General features: G+C 37.8%; 3 protein-coding genes across 4 annotated transcripts; 1 reads left to right on the top strand and 2 right to left on the bottom strand.

Annotated features, from left to right (window-relative positions):
* Positions 1-114: 114 nt before the first annotated feature.
* Positions 115-3,191, bottom strand: LOC137735195 (uncharacterized). 2 transcript variants are annotated; one of them, XM_068474596.1, is made up of 8 exons: positions 3,011-3,191; positions 2,622-2,895; positions 2,175-2,388; positions 1,641-1,807; positions 848-972; positions 648-708; positions 494-542; positions 115-383 (listed from the first exon to the last, which is right to left on the bottom strand). In XM_068474596.1, exons 2-8 carry the CDS (start codon positions 2,793-2,795, stop codon positions 304-306), a joined length of 870 nt encoding a protein of 289 aa, XP_068330697.1. In that variant the 5' UTR covers positions 2,796-2,895; positions 3,011-3,191; the 3' UTR covers positions 115-303. The 2 variants fall into 2 exon arrangements, 1 of the variants encoding a protein (XP_068330697.1); XR_011068616.1 differs by having other exon boundaries at positions 494-708; positions 2,622-2,805; positions 3,011-3,186.
* Positions 3,192-3,936: 745 nt separating this feature from the next.
* LOC137733723 (uncharacterized protein At3g06530-like) lies at positions 3,937-18,273 on the bottom strand. Its single transcript, XM_068472888.1, has 39 exons — positions 17,889-18,273; positions 17,448-17,661; positions 17,266-17,361; positions 17,067-17,184; positions 16,796-16,969; positions 16,357-16,527; positions 15,989-16,044; positions 15,805-15,894; positions 15,568-15,716; positions 15,247-15,329; positions 15,032-15,160; positions 14,837-14,911; positions 14,171-14,339; positions 13,923-14,062; positions 13,714-13,809; positions 13,291-13,471; positions 12,910-13,007; positions 12,668-12,817; positions 12,359-12,515; positions 12,078-12,211; positions 11,793-11,874; positions 11,552-11,714; positions 11,204-11,279; positions 10,913-11,074; positions 10,747-10,812; positions 10,548-10,652; positions 10,097-10,186; positions 9,624-9,826; positions 9,317-9,527; positions 9,017-9,199; positions 8,800-8,895; positions 8,642-8,709; positions 8,212-8,560; positions 7,791-8,006; positions 6,559-7,233; positions 6,050-6,453; positions 5,402-5,642; positions 4,756-4,926; positions 3,937-4,518 (listed from the first exon to the last, which is right to left on the bottom strand). The coding sequence occupies exons 1-39, from the start codon at positions 18,055-18,057 to the stop codon at positions 4,288-4,290; spliced, it is 6,441 nt and encodes a 2,146-aa protein (XP_068328989.1). The 5' UTR covers positions 18,058-18,273; the 3' UTR covers positions 3,937-4,287.
* Positions 18,274-18,899: 626 nt separating this feature from the next.
* Positions 18,900-22,575, top strand: LOC137735287 (uncharacterized). The gene is made up of 6 exons (XM_068474700.1): positions 18,900-19,183; positions 20,146-20,634; positions 20,734-20,955; positions 21,046-21,118; positions 21,375-21,476; positions 21,968-22,575. The coding sequence occupies exons 1-6, from the start codon at positions 19,067-19,069 to the stop codon at positions 22,336-22,338; spliced, it is 1,374 nt and encodes a 457-aa protein (XP_068330801.1). The 5' UTR covers positions 18,900-19,066; the 3' UTR covers positions 22,339-22,575.
* The last annotated feature ends 1,168 nt before the right edge of the window (positions 22,576-23,743 follow it).

Genomic DNA, 23,743 nt, shown 5'->3' with positions numbered 1-23,743 from the left:
TTTCAAAAGCACTTGAAGTGGGGTTTTCAAGATTCACTTACATTTTTACTAAGAATTGGTTTCAAAAATATTTTCACCAAATTGTTTCAATCATTTTAAAAGCACTTACAAACGAACTTATAATCTCCATCTTATTGAATCACGGTTTCAAGAATAAAAAATATAAAAATAACAATAAAAACAAAATTAAAGTTAATTTTGATAATTGCACAAATATTTTATTTTGATCGTCTTTTACAAGTCTATGATTCGAGTGAAGTTTTCTTCCAAACGACGGGAACTTGAAAGTGAGTAGATGGATTCTCACTTGGCTGCCTCCGATTTCGGTTTCTCGCCCTTCAGCGGAGTAAACATGAAATTACCAGAAAACATAGCTTCCTTGTCTGCACATCCAAATTACAACGTTATATCTCGCGAAGAGATGGAGAGTTCTTGTGCAATCTCAACAGAACCGAATGCAGAACAGGAAACACAAAGAACAAACAAGGGATACCTGTTAAGGACAGGCAAGAAAGTTCCCGGCGAATATATCTTGCCATAGCCTGCATGTACACAAACTTTCATTGTAACTCTATGCATCATATAAGAGAGTTATTAGTTAATGCTAAAAGCCGTTGAAAGTTTGCCAGTCAAGGAAGAGAACATGCCTGGACTGCCCGTGATGCATCTCCAGTTGGTTGTGATGAACCATCGTCAGAAAAGACATTCCTGCAACATCGGTGCAGAAGTTTAATACGTATCCCATGATTAAATGTATGACAATTTTTATGTTGGGGCTAGGGAGGGCTGATGATGTATATATTATTAAAGGTGGGTGAACAATGGACCGAGCTTGGTAAAGATTTACCTCCATATCACATTTTGCAGATCATCAAGTTTAACCTCCGGAAGCACGGCAGCATCATAAGCAACAATATTTCCATAGAATATCTTCTCCAAATCCTTCATCCATCTAGTCAGTAGTAAGTTGACCTAAGATTTCAAGGGTAAATTAATCAAACAGCATGCTTAACGGTAAATCCTATGCTCTAATATACTGCACCAATGAACCTAATGCTGAAGTCTCAAATATTATTAGCCTCCTAGTATGTTGACTGAGCCAAGTATTTGGAAAATGTGCATAGAAGCACAAGTGTGTAACGTCAAAGATGTTAAACAGTCTTAGATATAGCTATTTATACATGTATGTATTTGAGAATTGAGCAGGCCAAACAGAGCATCTATTTTTGGTATTCATGTGCTTGAAAAAGAACCTGCAGATTCTAAGAGATAAATAAACAAATAACATTATCTGCACCTCAAGTGTCGACAGACCAATTTCATAACTGAGAAGAAGTTCTTCAAGTCATAGAAAGTGTAAGCAACCTCAGGCTTAATGGTAGGACACCCTAAAAATGATAAACACATATGGTATAGCAAGCATGTTCTCATAACTTCTTATGCCAAAAGCACAATAATTCAAACCTATGGTCATTGAGCCATAATACATAAAGAAAGGTTATTATCAACAATTTATTGAGTTCTTTTCAAAGGCAGATGGACTACATTTGAGGGTATCTAGAAATAACCTCATAAAAGCCAACTAAAGTGTCGTATTAAGTTCAAAGCAGAATATTTAAGTTTAACATAAGGGAACATACCCCAGCCTTAGACACCCTAAGTTCCACATCATGATTGTAAATCTCATATATGTGTTGCCCGAATTCAACACCATCCTTTCCCTCTTCTTTCAACCGGCGTAAGCAAAGCCACATATGAAGTACAAGTAGAGAGAACGTTGTCTTAAAGGTTTTCTCCAAATTGAATACTGCATATTTAGGGGAAAAGTTTAGTTCCTACACAAAGCTATGTAACTGATGTTATTTCAAGTAAAATTTCTTAACACATATAGACAGTTTCCTGGGCCAAAAAAATAGAAAAATTATCATCTCCTACAGAAGGTGAGAATAATTTAGAAATGTATTAAGATAAAATGGTTGATTCTTTTACATTAAATGATGTGGAGGTGTTACTGCACAAACGCAGAAAACCCAATACATCCTTTTTTGGCTACATAGAAATGTTTCCACAAAAGACAGCCCATTCCCCCCTCAACCTTATGCTCATGTGAAAATTCCCCCACCCCATGTAATCATAAACGACTGGGAGAAAATAAATTGAGATGAAAAAATGACCTTCATAGATGCCCGGCTTATCAACTTGTGAAACAATTCGCTTATACACGACATTAGCCCCTCGAATAGACTTGCTTTGTTTGCTATAAAACAGCAACATCCTAAGAATCGCACGCTTAAAGCTCCCATATTGTGGCTCATCAATTCTCAATGGGGAGTCCGGGGCCAAAGCCAATGAGGAGGGCTTAGACCAAAACAATTTGTCCAAATTTACCTGTCCAACGTTGTTACGCAAAGTCTCAACAATGAACAAAACAATAAATATATGCACACATAACCACAGAAACACGGTCACAAGAAAACAGGTACGCCATTTAATGATTTAATTTCAGGATACTCTATGCCCATTAACAAGAAAACCAGCAAACCCGATTCAAATTACAACCAATAATTACTTAAATCAGAAAGCTTGATTACTAAAACCAAAAGGGTAGCTTCAAATCGTACCACTGGCTCGGCAGGTAGAGGTTTTTCCACAGTAAAAGCCGTATCGGGAGCAACTGCAGCAGCCCTGGCATAGGTTTGGCGCGAAACGACATAGAATTCGTTTCTGAGATTCAGGTTCTGCTGCGTACCCAGCGTCGAGAGCTGAGCAACAGCTCTGCTCCATCTCGGCAGCATCTCGAGCTCCCTATTCAAAGCATTCACAGAGACATTTCTTCAAAAAAGTACAGGGCACAACAACACCGTACAGATATTCATCTTAAACACATTAATCGACCTAAACAACCTGAAATCCAGGATCAATATTTTCCCGCTTTCATTTATTTTCTCGGCAACCAAACAGAAAACAAACACAAATCAGTATTGAAGTTGACAAGGAAATGTGCAGGTACCTTAGATTGAAATTCCAAAGGTTTTGAGTTGCAGTTGATGGAAATGCTTGAGAGTTTTGTGATTCCAAAACCCTACAGAGGAGTGCGCGAATGAGAAACGGACCGGGAAGGAGGAGCGCGCGTAGTAAAAAAAACTAACGGGAGCGACTGCGTAGGCGTGGAAGTCCGGCAAACCCCATGTTCTCTTGCCCTTTTTTTCCTCAACCAATTAGAAAGGGCTTATGTTGTTGAAGGCCTGTATCGGATTCCATCGAATAAGCCCAATGGGCCGAACATGGTCTCTACATTTCCACACTCCGATAGTACATCCACGACGTCTCTATACACTAACTTATGAGTTTACTAACACGTTAAATTCAATAATTTAACACCCCCTACCTGACAGAACCCTACAAAGTTTCGAGCAGTGGGGGAATTGGACTAAGGCAGTACAGCACACAATGAATATGTCATAATAATTTTGTATCGTCATCCACACGAGTCATCTCACTTATAAATAGAGAAATATAAACCGTAATATTAAGCGAGAGTTGTAAAAAGAACATTTATATGGTCATTTTTATAAAGAAAAACTAAAGGTTTGAAAACTTTAAGTTTTAACAATAAGGACAAAATAGAGTAAAATGAATAGCACCAGGATTAACATTTTAATGTAAAAATATGATTTTTCATTACAATAAACAGTATCATAGGTTTTTCGTTAAAACTCTATTTTTATAAACTATGGACTGTTATGAATTTCAATTACCGTTCTGGGCTTTAATACCACATGTTCTGTCAAAGCCATGTATTATCTTGTTTTTCTTACTCGTAAATGACCAGATGCGGACTACAAAAATGAGGAGAAAGACCTACAAAAACTTGGAAAAAGACTTCAAGAAAGACGTGGTACTTGAAGCTAATGAAAGAGTTGGTGCAAAACCAAGTTCAGAATTCCACTTAGTGGATATAGCTTCGTTGTTGTGGTTGCGAAGAGAATTGCAAAGGAGCAAATACGAACTTTGAAAACTATATGCAAATAAAACTACAAAATTTAAACGCCCAACTTAGGGGCTGCGCCTGTGTATACAACACCACCCTCTATGAAACGAAGGTAAAAATTTCGGGCGCTGTCCGAACCATTCCATAAACCAAAACGATCAAAATTTTTGCAGTTCCACTAGGACCACACATAAACCAATCCCTAAGACGAGGGAGCCTGCGTTGCCGTCATAAACAGAGCAAAACGACCACTGGGATACAGAAAAGCTCGGCCAACGTCAGCGTATGAATTGCATTCACAGGTACTCTCTGAGGCTTTCACCACTCATGGTCTCCATATCCTTGAGAATCGACTGCGCAAGAGACTTAACAGGGAGCTCCACATCCTCGAGCAGTTCTCCCAAGATCGGAATGGTCTCGGGCAGGAATACCAGATATTCTTCCCTCAGATGCTCCAATAGATACTTAACAATTCTCAGGCCCAAAATTCGGGTCCGTACCTTGTCACTGCGTGTCTGCATCAGCACCTGGATTCACAATGTAAAAGTGTAAGAACACAAAGACAAACATGCAGGAAGAGAAGCTTAATCTTTGAACTAAAAGAGAGAAAATCGAAGAAAAGGCTGGAAAAACCACGTGTTCGGCTATTTTAAGAAACCTATGTAAAGTCGAACTTCTTCATATGAATCTGGACTGTGACAAAGACAAGAACAAAGTAGAGATTTGTGTACATAAGCGTAAAATATCATGAAAAAGAAAATCACCTCATAATTCAAGGGCTTCCATAAAAGGTCACTTCCTGCAGTCACAGCCATTTGACCAATACAAACCACCAATAAATTATCAACTTCCTCCACGGATGGTATGTCTGGATGCTCTTCTAGAGACGATGGTGGTTCAGCGACGAGCTGTGAAACAATGGGTTTCAGTAGAACCTGCAAATTCAAGCAGCTTTAATAAATAACAGAAATAATGGCATAACATAATGAATCTTCCAAATTCTAAAAGGCAATGTGTCTTCAAGAACCTATCTTTCATTCCAAGGTCGAGAAGAGGCTAAAGAAAATATAGAAGGTTGGTTCCAACAACTCAGATGAAATTTTTTCACAAGGTAGAAGACCAAGAACACATACAAAGTTTATATAGACAACATCATCGCTGAAGAAACATAAAAAGGTTCCCTCCATCCCTTTAAAATTCTTCACGTCGTGACCAACTGAATATCTTTAATTTTGAGAAATAATTTCGAAAAAAAATATCTTTAATTACAGGTTCCCTCCATTAAAATCTCCCTTTTTCCCCTCTTGTCTCTCCTGACTTGAAGGGCTCAATGGCATCCAATATAAACTAAGAAATTATACACATTACTTATCCCTGGATACAATATTTGAAAATAAAAGATGGACTGACCTGAAAATTTGAAGAGTCCAAAAACTTCAGGCTTCCAGTATCATAGAGAAAACACTTGTGTAAAGACGATAACACCAAAGCCCTGAGATGCCAGTTGCCAAGCAATATACTGTTGTCCTTCCCTTCCTGAATTTTAGCCTTCTTTTTTCGTGTTGAACCAGAAGTATTCACATCTCCAGCAACAGTAAGGTAACGCACACAACCCTCCACCAAGTATTTGAAGTAAGGAACAAAAAGAGATCTGCAGTTTAAAATAATGAAATTAGCATAAAATAAATTATGAATTCACTTGAATTATCAGTCCCTGAATAAGGAAATCAAACAAAATAAGACTTAAAAAAAGGTGATGCAATGATCAATCCTAAGATGCAGCAAGTTAGATCATCAGACACCAGCTGAATCCATTTAATACCATTTTTTACCCACAAGAACGCACAAAATTTAATGTGAAGAAATAACTATTATTTGTCGCAGTCATGCATCACATATTCAACCCAATCTCTGAAATCAAGGGCCCCAATCGTAAACCAAATTCACAGACTGGCACCACAGACACACACACACACCCACACAAAACACAGAAGGGCAATCAAATCACTACAAGTAACTTCTGGTAACTGTAAGCACAAACAGGAAGAACTGACTCACCGATGGTTCTCAGCAAGTTTATTTACCAGACCATAGAAAGATATAGCCCTCGGTATATTTCCCATACTTGCAATATCTTCCACATCTGACTCTGCCCAATCAATACTCCTAATGAAAAGAGGCTTGAACAGGCTCTCAGTGAGTTTCATAGTGAGAGCAATCATTGCATTGAACACAATCTTCTCTACATCATCAATTTTCTGAACAGATGCAGGATGTTGGCGACGTAGATCAAGAGCAAGCAAGCAGAGGTCAAAAATCTTAGCATGGTAACCACTAACAGATGATCTATCCATTCTACCAATCATGTTTTCCAGCATTCCAAAATAAACTGCTAAGCTCAAATCACCAGACTCAACCGTACTAGAGTATATTTTCAGCAAGGGCGGTAGGGCAAGTCGAACCTGGATAACATAACCGGAATTGATATTACGTGAGATGACATAATAAGGGGAAAACCCATTTTACTATAAGCAATAATACAATAAAAACATTGTTCAGATGCTTACAGGGATATTCTCAGTGATGAGCCTTCGAACTGAGTCAGCTTTCATTTTCAGTTTTGGATCAGACCCTGACGCATAATCAAGATCAAGCACCATAATTCTTGTAATTTCTTCAAGATAGGGGTTCAAGAAACCTCCTAGCTTAACTACAACAGCTTCCAAAGTGACTAGAATAGATAAAATAAGAGATTCCTTTGGTATTTGTAACACAATATCCATGCCACCCACACCAGATATGGTTTTCATATCTGAAGATACAAATATTTTGCGAGAAATCCTAACCAAGTTTTCCATTATGTGAGGAAGCTTAGATAGTGCCCTGTGCCCGAGCACATTAATCAAAGCACCAGTTGCTTGAAGGCAGCTAGAGGACACTGCCAAGTCGTGCATACTGATATTTTTTGTTACATATGGTAGACACTCAATGAAGATGGAATGATTAGAAGAAAACCTATGGGCCAGAACTTCTAGAGCCAAAGCCGCTGCCACCTTCAAGGAGACTTCCACATCATCTGATGAATCATCAACTAACTGAACAATTTTCAAACACATACTGTGAAACGATTCAAGAGAATTCTCGTCCAGATGCTGCCACCGATCACTGGAAATGGATTTATGTTTTTGCTTTGGTCGGACCATGTCATGCTCCCTAACTGTTTCACACAAGAGTCCAAGTGCCTGCCCAAAAATTGAACTTAATGTGAAAAAAATACTCCCTATCATAATGCAAATTGAATAATTGATATTACAAGGCACTTGTAAGCAAAGACAATATTAATAGACCAAGGAACCACTATTCGACTGCTAACTATATCATGACATGATTACACATTGGGCGCAGAACAGGGTCATTACTATCTGCTTTTCAGCCAGTTGTTTCAAGGTTTTCTTGCTACGAAAATCATTATCAAGTATCCAGTTCTTGCACTATGATTTAGTCTTTTACTTTTTACACTTTCAGGCCAAATCATTTTTTACAAATTTCCAATTTTGTCAACCTAACATAAAGCAGAAACAAGAAGTGCTAAAATATCCAATCACACAAATCGGTGTTTAACTCAGTTGTCAATGATATCTCACACTTCAGTTAAATTGAACTATGACATATTACAGTAATTGATACTTAGCAGCCTCCAAATCCTACTCAGGTTTTCAAATACATATACAGATACACATAAATACGTATGCATGCATATAGACATTTATAAGTCCTAGAAGTAGAATACAATAAGTACCTTCTTTGCCACATTTCTATCTGTATGGCCAAGCAACTTAGTGATACCACTGAAGTGTGTCTGGGGCATCATGACCACTGTAATAGTCCTTAATACAGCATGCATGCACTCCTTCAACTCTTTCCTAACAGAAACATGGATACTCCTTTTCTTCCTTGTTGCATCGACAAGTTGCTGGATAGAGACAACCTGCTCCATGAGCTCTTCCAGCGTAGCCTGCATATTTTAGCAGAAAATAGTCGCTCAACCTTAACGAAGGACATACCAAAACATAGATATCAACTAATTTCTAAGGAAAAAAATATTCATAACAATAAGGAAGATATTCGTTGATCAATTTAACAGATCTCATCATTATTAATTAGCCTATGTAAATTAACATTCTTCTTATATTGAACTCTTATTTGTGAAAAATCAGTACCTGAATTTTTTCTGCATCTTCCCTCGATGCAAGCTTGAAGGCAAATTCTGGATCTTGCAATTTGTTTAAGGTGAATCGCATAGCAATTAACAATTCGATAAACAGTTCTTGAGACTGAATACCAGCTCCTATTTGTTTAAGCATCAAAACCAAAGGGGGAAGCCATATCATGCATGAATATTGCTCACATATTTGAAGACCCAGAGAATATTCCCACTCTCTCTGTAATGAAGCTGTGGAGCTATCTGAAGTATGCATGCTTTCAAAGCAAAATAATCCTTTTCGTGTAACCAATGAACGGAAGAGAAGGACAAGTAATGAAGCCAAACTATTTGCCTCTCCCAAGGTCCTGCATATGAACATACAACATAAGCGGAACCTAAAAAAGGGAAAATAAGATGAATTTCAAAAATGTTTAAACCAACAGTACCTCAGTAGGTATACAATGATTGATAGCCTTCTATGCTCCGCAACTTCAGGCAATACATTGATAAAAATCTGAAGAGCCAATGAAATCACAATATGGTTACAAACATCAACCCCCAGTCCAAGTTGCTAGCTTCACCATTGAAAACAGTAAAAAATTACCTGGAGCAATTTGTCATTGTTGCCTGACCCAGATAACCAGCATGGTACAACTGTAGATATAAGATCCTCAAACACACGCTGTGAATGGCTGTCGATCTACACAATAAAATATAAACCATGACTATTCTACACAGTGAGAGAGTAGAACTCAGGCCAGAAGTTGACAGTGCAAGGCACAACATTAGCTAGTTAAAAACAGTAAAGTATATCAACAAACCTGTGTGACTGCTGCTTCACCTATAACAGTAAAAATATCCAGTATATGCTCCAAAACTTTTTCCGGAATAATCTTTGTGATAGAGGAAATCAGTGAAAATACATGGTTGCGAGTAACTCCATCTTTTGCAGAATGGGCGCACTCAACCAACATTTTGACATCAATCTCATGTAATATGTCATCCTGCCACAAAATTAAAGGATACAAAATTAAAGAAATGCAGGCTACTAAACTCTATAAAAATATGGTACGGTCAGCATCTCTAAAACACAAATTCAAATTCCAAATATCGTAGCATACCCCCAATGAAACTGAATGTGTTAGAGAAGAACAAATATCTTCTAGGATTATCAGCAATGTCTGTTGTATGGAACTTATTGTGCTTGACAAAGAGTCAGAATTGTTAGAAGGGACTTGAATACACTTTTCATCCTGGTCAAGAACACCGTGTACCCACTCATCGGAAAATGTTTTGGAAAGAAGTTTAAATAGTGACCCCAAAAGAGAATCCCTACAACAAACAAATAGAAAGCAATTAGTCTAAAAAGGTATCAAAACCTCACTTTCTAGTTTGTTAAAAACAGTGGTAGCATAAGAAAGTACCAACCTGTTCTCTATGTCTTTCTTAAATAGCAAAACTTCAAGGAGGGATCCAAGGAGAGAGAGCGCATTTTCTCCATTACATGACAAATCATGGGACTGGCTGGACTTCGGATGACCTACTAATTTCATTTTCTTCTTTCCATGCACTGAACCAGTTCTGTCTTTAACCATGTAATCAAGTGTCCGAATGATAGTAGAGCAGGTAATCTGATACATCCAAACGTATGCAAATGAGTTGTATGCTATGCACAATGGTTCAATGAACTAAACATAAACCAACTCCAAGAAAAAGTACCCAATCTCAATCACAGACTTGCTGAATGTTCAAAAAATATATTAGTAATCTCTAGCATCACATTTTTCAGGCAAAACTAGCTAGTCTGACAACATATGAAGCAAAGCAAAACCAAATAGCACAAAATTAACCCAAAAAAGAAAAAGAAAAAAGGAGATAGAGGCAGAGAAGGAAGAACAAACATTTAACCGCAGCAGCGCCGCTCTAGTTTCGTTTTGAATATCACCATTAGCATTCCGAAATAAAGAAAGAAGTCTTCGAAACAGAAGGTCCTGCACAATACAAAAAAATGATGACAAATTTAGCCTATCTGGATTTGCTATCTCCAATTTATGGACAAATCTCTACGCTTCAGTGAAGTGACAAATAAGAACAGTTTAACAATTCACAGGATGTCAATGTTCAGTGGCTACGTCTGGAGATAAGGGAATTCAGGGAAAAACGATGAGAACTAACATAGGTGTCACATGTTTGTAATTTACCCTTGTTAGTGACCTACGGACGAATCTTTACTTCAAATTCATACTTTTGAATATAAATAAACACATTAACAAATTATCAAAAGAGCTCATTGATGTTGCCCAAGCAACATACATCATACATGCATAATTCTTAAAAAACAGAAAAGTTAACCTGTATTTCTGTCTCTAGCCCACTGTATATTTGACCATTAAGCTTGTGCAGAACAGTTAGACAAGGCTGCATAACAGCAGGGTCTTCTGGAGCCAAACCATCCAACTAGAATAGCAAAAAGTAATGTCAACACATGTAAGGTTAAAGGATTTAACATTGATGACCAGGATGCACAACAATCTAGTTGATAGTTTCTCACCTTCAAAGCCTCCAACAAATGATCCTCTGAAACATGCTTATCTGATGAAGAAGGCATAGCACAACTCTAGAATAGGAAGAAGCCAAGTTTCTCATTACAGAGTAAAAGTAAGATGAAGTATGTGTGCATAAAGTCAAACAAAACTTTGAGAACATCGTTGACTTACCTCCAGTAGATGGCATAGTATCTGAACTTCAGTTTTTGACAAACTACGGCTGGAGACACAATCTTGACTGTGTCTCTTCAAAAGCAGTGATAAAAATGACTTCATCTCTCTATCATGTAAAATGGCATTGCCCATTCCTTTAAGCAAAGATAAAATTGAAAGCTGACAGAAACAATCAACTCCGTTAATTCCTATGTAGCTGATGGTAATTTTCAAAAACAATAGTAATTATAACAAAAAGCATTTAGAAGAAGAGCAGGATTTGGAAGGTAACAGCAGATCAAAAACAACCTTTGCATAATCAGGCAGTTTCAGGGCGGAATTTAAAATGAAAGCAAGAATCTTCTCTCTTGTAGATTGATCAACCCTACAAAAAATTCCGTGTTAAAGTTAACAATAAAATGTATTATTATCATGCTCGACAATGAACTTTAGACCATATTAACCGCATCACCAACATAACAAAGCGAACATTTTCATAAGAAATGCAACCGTGGAAGAAATTAATTGAAGACAAATTTCTTCAACAGCCAAGTTAGAAGCAACAAACCAAGGCTCATCCTAGATGAATGTGTAAGATGAAATAGTGATGCTGAGTGTGGTGGTTAAACAAAGGCAAAAATAAAAACACTATATCACCTTAGCTCAATATTCTTTGGTGACATGAAGCTCTCGTAGGATGGGCTGAGCGAAGAGGCCAAAAGGGAAGGAAGAAAGTTTTTGTCTGATAAGATGAGTCTTTTTTGCTGAACCACCAAGTCCAAAAGCTTACCAAGAAAATGTATCCAAGTTGCATGGTTTCCTGGCATTTTACAAGCTCAGTTAGGCACTTATAAAAACAAAATGGGAAAGGGTAAAAAGTATTTATTCCAAGTAATACCATTTTTCTTGCTCGAAGAGTCAACATGAGCCCAAAGTGTGAGTAACCCCTCAATACAGCTCATGGCAGCATTTCTTATATCCTGGAAGAAGGGCACAAACCGAGAATAAATCCCAGCAAACGAAGTTAACTGCCTGTGCTTATAGCATAATGAAACGCAGAAAATAATAAAAACACTTGACAGGGAAGTAAACAGCTAACCAATTAACCGTTTTACTCCACATAGTTTCATCTAGTCAGCCAAGGGAAAATACAATAAGAAAAGAGAAAAGACCGCCGAGGTACCTGATCATAACTATCCAATGGAACAAGAACAGATGGAAATTCCGCAAGAAGTTGGATTGGCAATCTAACTTCTGGTTGACGACAGAGATATGTAAAACAATTAAGACTCTCAACTTGGACCGCAACTGGAACATCTGTAAAGTGAATCACACAATATGTCAATTCAAGATGATCCTTGAGCAAAGAAATACAGAGTAACAATAATGCCAAAGAATCAAAAGCTCCAAAAGAAGGAAAGCCAAAGAAAGTCACAGAAGATATATCGAAAGGGAGCAATTCACCTTCTTCTGTGAAAAACTTGGGCAAGAAGCAAACAGCAGAGACCTTGCACTTTGTGACAAGGTAATGGCGGTGTTCTTTGAAAACTTTCTTAAATTTAGAAACTGAAAAAAAGACAAACAAGTCCCTGAGCCAGCTAACCCACTTCTTATCATCATCCTGCAATAATTAAAAAAACATATATCACATTTAGTAGAGATAACAACACGAATAGATACAGATGTGATCCCCATGTCCATTGTTTTACAAGAGGTATCCATGACCACTTAACGTACTAGTCTCAAGAAGCAGACACATAAGGAATCACTTACCACGGAGACATTTGCAGGCATCACGGACAAAAATGCCTTCATTAACTTCCAAACTAGGCATAGGAGAATATTTGTATTTAATGATTTCAAATTGGAATCAAGCTTATCAAGGAATGTTCTGCAATCCCAATTTAGCAACTCTGTATCGAACTACAAAAATATGGAACAACAAAGCTCATCAGCATCAATGTAAGATTTGGAAGTTGAAATTTCAGGCTAGCTCTAGAGAGTTTTTCTCATACCTCCTCTATAGAGCTATCACATACAGACTCAAATGCTTCCCATTCGGTCTTTAGTGCAGGAAACCCAATTTCGAAAAGGGCCAAAGTTTCAGCAGATTCTGACACATAAAGAACAAAACTAGAATCAATTTCTTTAAGTGCCAAAACAGAAAGGAGAGAGGAAGACAAGAACAACAGGGACAGACATTGACATAGAAGATACACAAACCAGCAATTATGCTAAAAGAATAGAAGTACAAAAAGTAGGGAGAAGTCATTTCAGAATTCAATAGGCAATACATATATTTACAAGTGAAAACACAGAAAAAGGGTTCAAAAGTCCACCACAAGAGAGCAATTGATTGATTGATTCCTGATATAGAATGGAAAAAGAGAACTTACCGTTCTTCTGAATAACAAGTGTCTGCATCATCACCAAGAAAAAAAGTGTCCTTGACGGCTCGAAGGCATTAGCACTATTAATAAGCCACGGCATAAATTCTTCAGGGTGCAACAAGAACTTGCTGGCCAGACCAGTAATGGTGTCCATGTTAATTGAGGACAGCCTTCCTGGTTGTGATGCCTATATTCAGGTTTACAACTTCAGAGTTACTCATTTCACATGAATTACACTTACCACTACCAGATAACCATGCATAACTCAAAAATAAAAACAAAGTAATCAAAATAGAAATAGAGACTACACTCCATACAAAAGCACACAGCTTTCTAAAAGCTTATTTAACATTTTACCCAACTCATGGTAAATTGAAGAAAAGAATTGAAGAGAGCAAGCATGGTGGAGCTAACAACGAGATGACTTACAATTGCTGTACTGGAAGCTGCGCCAGCAAGATTCTCAAAAAGTGGCCATTTTACCTCCTTAGCTAATTCCAAAGCCTTCAAATTTAACCTTTGTGTCTGTACGCGGTGAAACATGAATCTTTTAATAAAATTTCAACTTGTCGGTGCAAGAACTGGAGAAATGGAGAATGGTAGATTAAATTTGATGTCTTAGACAAAAAGGAAACAACCTTAGGCAGAACAAGGAGTAGAGGAAATATCATGGCAGCAAGTATATCGCAACGGTCAACATTATCATGGATATCAGAGCTAGCGTTATTCAGGCACAAAACAGCAACATCACATGCTAGACTGGTGTTCTCCAACGAACCTGCAAGAAAAAAAGATTGAAAATTAGACATGTGCATGCCAGCGTAAGGGAAACTCAACATGAGAGAATAAAATATGGAGGGAAAGCATTCAATTAATAGTTACTCACTTGATATCAGAATACTAAAACATCTTTTAAGAACATTATCCAGTGCTTCAACAAGATTGGAAGAATTTATTATAGTGGACAATTTCTCTACAGACAGAGCCGCCCGCACAACAGTAAGATCATCATCATGAAGCTGTCGCAATATGGCATCTTGGATGGTTACAAAACTCTGGCACACAGAAAAATAAAATCATGAACTAAGCCAGGACGATTTGACACTGAAAGTAACAGAATGCTTATGCATATGCATGAATATCAAACACCCCCGCTCCCCCAGCACCTCCCCCTTTCTTCTTGCACACAAACACTTCCAGTTTTAAGTGTTGAACACTTTAATTATATCAACCACGAAAAGAGAAAAGGAAAACGTGCCCATTAATTAGAAAGCAAATCCAACCAGATTTATATTATACCAAAAAAATACTAAACAAAACGACAAAATTAAATAAATTTAATTACGTAATAAAAACTACTTCAAAACTACCAAAAGACCTTAGTTATGTGAAAACAATAACCCAGAAATCACAAGCATTGGGAAATTGCAAATAGCATCTCCATCAAGAAAAACTAACAAAACATTAAATTTGGATACATTTGCAACTTGGTTGATGCAGCATTAGTAAAATTGAACAATATCTTCTTCAGATTTTGCAACCACAAAGCTACCTGTGGATTAGTAGCCTTGGCTTCCAGCACAACTGATGTGCCCAATGCAGACAGTACACGGCGACGAACATCAGCCTAGGCCACATTACAAAAATACACAATAGCACAAGCTTACATCAGGATATTGCTTCCACAACTTCTTGACAGCATACACATTCATACATAGAAATAGAAATGTGATGATACCAAGAATACCTTTGGATGATGCAAACCAAACCAAATTTTTGATTCCGAAAAAGCCAGTGACGTGTCCAAGTCACCATCCAACATTTTACCCAAAGTTTCATATACTGAGCCCCCTTTCTTAGTTTGCACATTCTTTTCCTGTCCAAGAAGTCAAGTCAGAATACCCTGAACAAGAACAAAGAAAGCATGCATGGGTATCGAGAGAGCGAAGGTCGGAAACATACATCAAGAAATTTCTGAACCGCTCCCCGTAGTTCAGATGGATATTTCTTGCTAAGAACAATTAAGATTTTCTTCACCCAGCTTCCTAGAAGGCAACCAAAAATTATGATGAGAAATGCATAGGAAACAGTTAGAAATAGTTTGCGCAGAAGAATGTTTACACAACAGCTCCATAATCATATGACAAGAAAAGCAAGTGCAGTCATAAGAATGGGCACATTAAACAATAACTTTCAAAAAGAGAGCAGAACAAGAATGCCTGTAAAGATATAACATGAATAAAAATTTTAAAAATAAAAATAAAAAACTTAAAACAAAAATACCTGATATTGATGATGTTGAATTTGTTATTTTCTGTGAATTTTGCAAGCAGGATGATAAGACCTTAGTAACTACATGTTGAACAAAACTCTTGGAAGGAATTGTCTCTAATACCGAGATCAAAGCAAGCTGACATGATTCATTAGACGAACTGCAAACAAATGATCAAAGTTGAATGAAACAGGAAGGAGAATTGAAATGTCTACAAGAATAAGTGAAAATTAAAACTGGATTCTAACCTGTAATCAACCAGAGAATCCAAAAGCACCAAAATGAATCTATCAATATTGAACTCGTTAAACAGTCCCAAAAGTATTCCAGCGATATCCCTTCAAAATTAAAGTAGAAAATAACCTTAGAGAACACGAAACTAATTGCAGAACGTATTAAACTTTATGGAAGTTTATTGGAACCAAGAACTACCTAATGTCCATAAAAATCTCCAAAGTCTTGATTGGGAACATATCCACAGCTTGCAACTGAAAAAATTCATGGAAACATATAAGTACAAGAAATTTAAGAAAATATATACATACAAGCAGAAAACCATATTACTAATCGGGAAATTCAGTAACTCTTATAAAACGACTCTTAACTGAAGGATTTTCATTTTTCTTTAAAACAATTAAGAAAGAGGGTTATAGGAAGATCACTGGATTAAGGGACAATGACCACAACCCAACTAAAAAGATGATCTATTATAAAGACGTCAGCCAGTATTCAAGGAGAAATGACACAGTAAAATTCAGGAATAATGCTACAATCTACTGCATATCAGAACAAAGCAGTACCTGAACAAGGTTGATCAAAGTCATAAGTGATAAGCGAAACAATTGAAGATCAGCCGACTCTTTTGCCTCCTCTCGAGCAATTTCAGCAATTGACCTGATCAAACTCTTCACAAGCTTGGGAGATAATGTAACTTTACTTGCTAGCAAACCAACAATCATCAGGGCTCCGGCCTACAAAATGAATTTATAATTTAAACTTCATAGCTGAAAAAGAAAACAAAAATCACAGAGGCAGCCCAGAGCAAGACGAACGGAGCATGTTAATGTGGCAAAGTAATCCAAGTTCAGCCCATCCTTCAATATTTTGTGCTTTCCTATTCCTTGTATGTGTCTAGAAAGCATACTATAATCTTCTTCTATTTTTGGTACAGTTTTAACAAATGCACAATGGTTTCAGGAGCTGCTAAAATCTCCAAAATGAAAATTTGCAGAGCCTCACCTTATTTTCTGGATGTCCTTTTGTGCCTGACTCAAGTCCAGAAGCAACGAGCGGTAGGATTCTCTTCACAACATCACTGTCAACAGATGTAGCAGAACCCAAAACCTCGATAACAACTGCCATGCAAAATTTTATCACGGTCCTTGAAGGGCGATACTTCTTTGATGGGGATGCCTGTAGGATAACAGTCATTAAAAAAGCTCCTTTTTTTATAAAAAAGAATCATGACAATAAAGTAATCAAACAACCAATTAGAGTTGCAAACACTCACATAGTTGCATAAAATCTCCAAAACCCCCTTATCACGGATACATTGCTGGACTATAACGTTTCTAGGTGGTGGTGCACCAGAAGCTTTTACGCCGTCCAGAAATTTCCATTTACTATTTCTGAATCACAATGAAATATCAAGTCAATTCTGTTAACTTCAGCAAATGACGAACAATGTAGAAGAATTATAACTTACAAACCTCAAGTTAATCAACTGAACTATTCGAACAAAAATGTGGGTGTCATGGTATGGCAAACCACACAAAATTAATTCCTCAAAGTTGTAGACATGAATCCTGAAATTCCCAGATACAACATGAGATGATAATTTCCCATAAATTATTTGAAAAAGGAAATAAAGACAATTGACATGAACACCTACTTGTATCTGCGTATCAAGTACTCAAGTGTCTTGATTGATGATGACAGCTCAAAGTGTCCTGAGAGTAACCGTAAGTATGAACTAATCGAAGCATTAATCCGATTATTGTCCTCAATGCCCATCAACTCTCTATCCAAATCTTTGCTTTTTTGGCTGAACAAGTCATTCTTATAGATTCTAAATCGCTCGTCGACGCTTACAAGGACCTCCAGACCTGAAAATAGAGACATAATTCAATTTCAAGAACTAATTTAGCGGAAAAAATAGAAACTGAACTCTAAATTAAGTTGCTTGCCTTGACTCCTACAAAAATTGAATCCAAAACGCACACTAACAGGCCAATTTATAGACATTACTAGCTCACTTCAATAGCGAGCATCAGCGATTTTCCCTCTTATATTTTCTCGAGAAACAAACAGCAAAAAAGAAAAGAAGAGTGACCTTGGAGTGCTATGGAGAAAATGGTGTGGACATCGATATCGGCGGCCTCTTTGGCGTCGAAGAGAATGGAAGGGCGGGTGAACGGCTTCTTGCTGGACCCCGACGGCTCCGTGTCGGCTTGTATCACGGATTTTATGGCTTCTAGCTGAGCAGCAATCGAGGTCGCCATCTCTCTCTCTCTCTCTCTCTCTCTCTCTCTCTCTCTCTCTCTCTCTCTCTAGAAGCTGATGAATACTTAGTCAATGGAGTTCTGTATGGAATATTCGTACGGCTCCAGAGGTTTTAGGGTTTTGGTTTGGGGACGGTGACTGACTCTCAGAGGCGCCTCTGGAGGGTTTAGGGTTTTTGTTCTTTTTAAAGTTTGCGAGTGATGGTGGCGGTTAATGCGTTCACTTGCAGGAACTGAGAAAACGGTGTTTATATTTGCACCCGCTATTTATGCTCTTCCTACCCAATTAACGTTGAGCTTCCCATTCTGCCCCTTTAAGAAAAACCGCCGGACTTCCCCTCCCTCTGACGTGGCATTGGATTGCCGCCCCATCCTCGCATCTCCGGCCATGAAGAAATTTTTCAGTGTGCTTGAAACGCGGTCTGATGCACTTCTCGAATAATTTTTCAGCATACTGAAAAATTGTGTGCTTCTAATTTCAATTTGTCACCTAAGCATTTATGAAACTTCTATTTTCTATTTTTAATAATAAAATTGATTAGCAAGTTTAGTTCGAATTAGGTGTCAATGGTAAATCAAATCACTCCGGACGAATGTTCGTATTAGCTCGACACCTAATTTGTACTAAATCGGCTAATCGATTTATTACTGAAAATAGGTGTCGAGCCGAACCGATCGCTTGCTGGTCTGATTTACCCTTGACATGCCCAAAACAAAGGGCTGGCCAAGCGCCAAAGCCCGTAAAAAAATTAAAGTACCACTTTGGGCCGACTGATTTTAGTCTCGGCCCATCTCTCATCGTTCGTTCGAAATTCAAACCAAAATCCCCCAACATTCGCAGATCTCAACCCACTCCACCAAAAATCCTCCAGCAACAGCAACCACCGCCACCGCCGCCGCCGCCAAGTGACCACCGCAGTACTTCATTTCGTAGCTTGTATGAAAGCCTACAATTGAGATATAAGGTAGCAGGGAGTGCTGTGCTCCGGAAATTTTGATCTGAATGTGAATGGAGTTTACAGAGGCTTATAAACAGACCGGTCCTTGTTGCTTCTCGCCTAATGCTCGCTACATTGCCGTCGCCGTCGACTACCGCCTTGTCATTCGTGACACTCTTTCCTTTAAGGTTTTCTATTATCATTTTGCTTTTTGAATTTAGTAAATTTATTTCCTGCTCTGTTTGGTTGCCAAGAAAATGCCAGGAAAATGAAGTTCCATATGTCCTAATTTGTTCATTTTTTATCTCTCTGCATTTACAAAATCAACCATATGGTGCGCAATTGAGCTGGCCCGATTGGGTTTGACATTTACATAGTTAAATTTCTGTAGATCTCAGCCGTTGCATTTAGCTGTTGACTAACAAGATGTAGTGTTGTAGCTTCAGTATGATGTAATCTGTTTGATTGCCGAGAAATTTGAATAGAAGTTAGATTTTGTTCTTCATTTATAGCAGAACTTAATTCAATGCCGATGATCTGATCAGGGATCACAACAGTCTCAGTATGTGTTTTTCGCCATGCGATTCAAAGCAAATGTTGGACCGCATTGTATTCATGAAATTTGAATGATCTTAAAGTAGTGTTTAGGAGCTTGTGCAACAGCGATAGTGGAAATCATGAAATATTGTTTTGTCAGAGAAAAACTTGAAACTTGAATGAGTTCATGAGGCATGTTTTCCTTCAGGCTCTCTACAAGTAAATATTTGAAAATCTGAGGATATTGATCTCCATGTTTCTTACACATAGAGAGTTTATATAGACCGAAGATTTCAACCGTAATTTGAGGTAAACTAATCCATAGAGTAATGCTCCATTCTGATCTGTTTACTCTTTTACCGTGGGAAAAATTGTACGGTAGGGTTCATAAGCAGTTATAAGGTTTTGGACTTTGTGGAGGCAAAGTTTTACCTTCAAGGGTTTGAACACAAGCAGTAGCAAAAAATGGTTGAAACAGGTTTCTGCACTCTTCACATCCAGTGATGTTTTGCAACAATTTATATCTGACTTCAAATTTGAATTGCTGAACTCCATTTCGTTTATCTAGAAAGTAAGTTGTCTGATATATAATTATATGTCATTTCTAATGCAGGTTGTGCAGTTGTTTTCATGTTTGGATAAGATAAGCTATATCGAATGGGCGCTTGATTCTGAATACATTCTTTGTGGTCTATATAAAAGACCAATGATACAAGCATGGTCACTGGCCCAACCGGAATGGACATGCAAGATAGATGAAGGTCATGCCGGTATTGCATATGCTAGGTGGAGCCCAGATAGCCGTCACATACTTACCACATCAGACTTCCAACTGCGGTTAACAGTTTGGTCGCTGTTAAACACAGCATGTGTACATGTGCAATGGCCAAAGCATCCTTCCAAGGGAGTTTCTTTTACCAAAGATGGGCAATTTGCTGCAATTTGCACAAGGCGTGATTGCAAGGACTATATTAATCTTCTATCCTGTCATACATGGGAAATAATGGGTGTATTTGCTGTGGACACATTGGACTTGGCCGATATTGAATGGTCACCAGATGACAGTGCAATCGTGATATGGGATTCGCCTCTAGAATATAAGGTTAGAACTTCATTTCTTTTGTCTTTGTTAAGGCACAAAGATTTGCAGTAGTTATATCATGGTTTAGTTTGTAAAAGCTCATGGTGTGGTTTGATACAGGTTCTAATATACTCGCCAGATGGGAGGTGCCTATATAAGTATCAAGCATACGAAAGTGCATTGGGCGTAAAAAGTGTTTCATGGTCTCCATGTGGCCAATTTCTAGCAGTGGGTAGTTATGACCAGATGTTGCGGGTTTTGAATCACTTGACTTGGAAGACTTTTGCTGAATTTATGCATCTATCTACTGTCCGTGCTCCCTGCTGTGCTGCCGTGTTTAAGGTTATTGCTTGTTAATATTTGAGATAGGCAGATATCATGTTCTTTTAGTTTATTGGAAGATTTCTCACCCCCTTAATGTCTAAATGCCAGGAAGTAGATGAGCCACTGCTACTTGATATGTCTGAGCTAAGTATAAGTGATGATTTTGCAGAAGGCAATAATGGTAAGCATGATGTTGCCATGTTGGTACGGTTCTTTTTAACTTATAAAAGGTGATCAGAGTACGCAAATAATGTGCTGTACTATTTGTCTGCGTGCACTAGCCTTCTACATTCTTCTTGAGTGTAGCACAGTGGCCTGTCTTTTTCATGATAGATAAATTACCCAGGGAATCACGGATCCTTCTGTTAATATGCAAGACTTATTTGATTTGATCCCCTTTTCTTTTCCCTCCGTGATTTTTGTTTCATTTCAAGTAGATGAAGGACACATCAGAGTCAGATACGAAGTTACAGAAATGCCCATCAATTTGCCTTTTCAGAAGCCTCCTGTAGACAAGCCTAACCCCAAACAGGGAATTGGTAAGCCCTTGCTCCCTCTTGTACTGTCTGATGCAAATGAATACAAAGTTTGTAAACAGTCAAATATGAAGACAATCAAACTGGTTTATGTTCTAGCCACTTGACATTAGATAAGAGAAGATGCACTTAGACGACCTAGCCATCAGATAACGTTAAATGTCCTCAACCGAGGCCATCAGATGTGGCAGAATCCCTTGGCAGCGGTGTCAGCTGCCTTTATTCATTGACTTTGCGTAACGATATTTTTATCCATTGAATTATTTTAACCGGTTGGAGGATAGATGATCTTGATGTGGGGGGTACTATCAGCCTTATAGGTAGCAAATTTCTTCCATTGATGAACGGGGTTTGGTACACTGTATAATTCACTTTCCACGTATTGGTGAGGGATTTTGTTTGACTAATGGTCGTAGTATCCTTAGGTGGTGCCTCAAAATTGTTCCGGATTTCATTGTATGACATATGGCTAAAGCTATGAGGTTTTGCTGCAGGTCTAATGTCATGGAGCAACAAGAGCCAATATATCTGTACCCGCAATGATAGCATGCCAAGCATTCTCTGGATATGGGACATACGCCATCTTGAACTCGCTGCTATCTTGGTGCAGAAGGATCCTATTCGTGCAGCAGTTTGGGATCCTACGTGCACTCGTCTTGTTGTTTGCACGGGAAGTTCTCATCTGTACATGTGGACTCCTGGTGGTGCCTACTGTGTGAGCATCCCGCCGCAACCACAGTTTAGCATAGTTGATCTAAAATGGAATTCAGATGGAAGCTGTCTTCTCCTGAAGGATAAAGAGTTGTTTTGCTGCGCTGCTGTTGCCGTTCTTCCTGAATCGAGTGAATATAGCTCGGATGATTGAGGCAGTTAGCAATTTGCCAGAGTTTGTTGTAAAAATTTGTAGAATGTACAATTAAGCAGTTTACCTTGCTCCCCGTGTACTGTGTTAATGTAGCATTGGGATGTTCCATTTGTTCCAGTTGGAACATCCAACAGTATGATTAAATTGGTGCCCCTTCCCTCGTATTTGTTTTTCCTTTCAGAGGATTAGTACTAGTACCCATTGGACGTCACAATGACAGTGTGCTAAATCAATCAAACGTTGTCTTGTATTTTAACCTTTTCATTTAACGATGCTCAATAGGTTTGGGATACTAACACAAGTGCATCCTAATTATCGTTAGTGCGCATATGAAATTGACTTGACTTTGACTTGCTAAACCCATATGACGAATCTTAAAATATGACTTTTGTAGAGTTTACGTACTGTCAGTCTGTCACAGTGGCATTGTTCGTAGCCCAACCCAAATTACTACAATATTGCTACGTGTTTCAACTTTTTACACATGACAACGATCAATTAGTTTAGAATATTACGACAATAACGTTTTGATTATGGTTAAATTTATCTTCTTCTTTTCTTTTTTTTTTTTTTTTTAGGTGAGGAATTTATTTTTGCCTAGCTAATAATAACATTTACCCGTCATTATGAAAATGGACAGTATTGAAAATTATGTTGGCTTGACATGAATGCAATCGTCTTGGGTGGTAGGGCATGCTACAACGGATCGCATCATATATAAGATAAGTCCATACACGTGGTGCCAAGGCATTTGGATGATCATTGATTAATGATTGATTGAGTAAACTATCGTTTACCGTTTGACTTTATCAACTATTTTTTCATTCAGATTTACCTCTGAACTATATTTTGAGAAATATTAAGGAAATTTTCTCAAAAGTATAACTCTCTCTCTAAGTCTTTATGAACTACTATTTGTTTTAAACCAATACTCTCATCATATGAAAGAGATACTCTAACTACTAAGTTAAGTAGGTCAAGCTAAGTCAAGTCAGAAAAAATATACCCATATAAGAGAAAGCCACACAACCTGAATTCTCCTTACTATACAGGAGCCAACTCATGTTTTTAGCGCAACGTTTTATAATGTTGGCACGGGAATTAAAAGTCCAAATTTAAGAGTATCGTTAGCATTTCTCTCCTCTTCTTTTTTGTAAACAACCCCTTAAACTATTTGAATCAGTTAATTAACCCTTCACTGCCGAATTCGATGAGCTTCATCCACTTTACCATCAAGTGAGAATCACGTGCTAATCACTTGGCAGTATTTGACTGCAAAGAAGGAAATTTCGCTGAATCCGACGATAAAGAGTTAATTGGGTAATTTAAAATAGTTCATCAAATTAATTTACTACAAAAATAATTCAACAGGACAACTTCAACTAATATAATAATTCAGAAAGTC

The sequence above is a fragment of the Pyrus communis genome, chromosome 5 (genome assembly GCF_963583255.1).
Source record: "Pyrus communis chromosome 5, drPyrComm1.1, whole genome shotgun sequence".
NCBI lineage: Eukaryota > Viridiplantae > Streptophyta > Magnoliopsida > Rosales > Rosaceae > Pyrus > Pyrus communis.
Note: the sequence above shows the minus strand (reverse complement) of the source record. Positions and strands in the feature narration are given on the sequence as shown.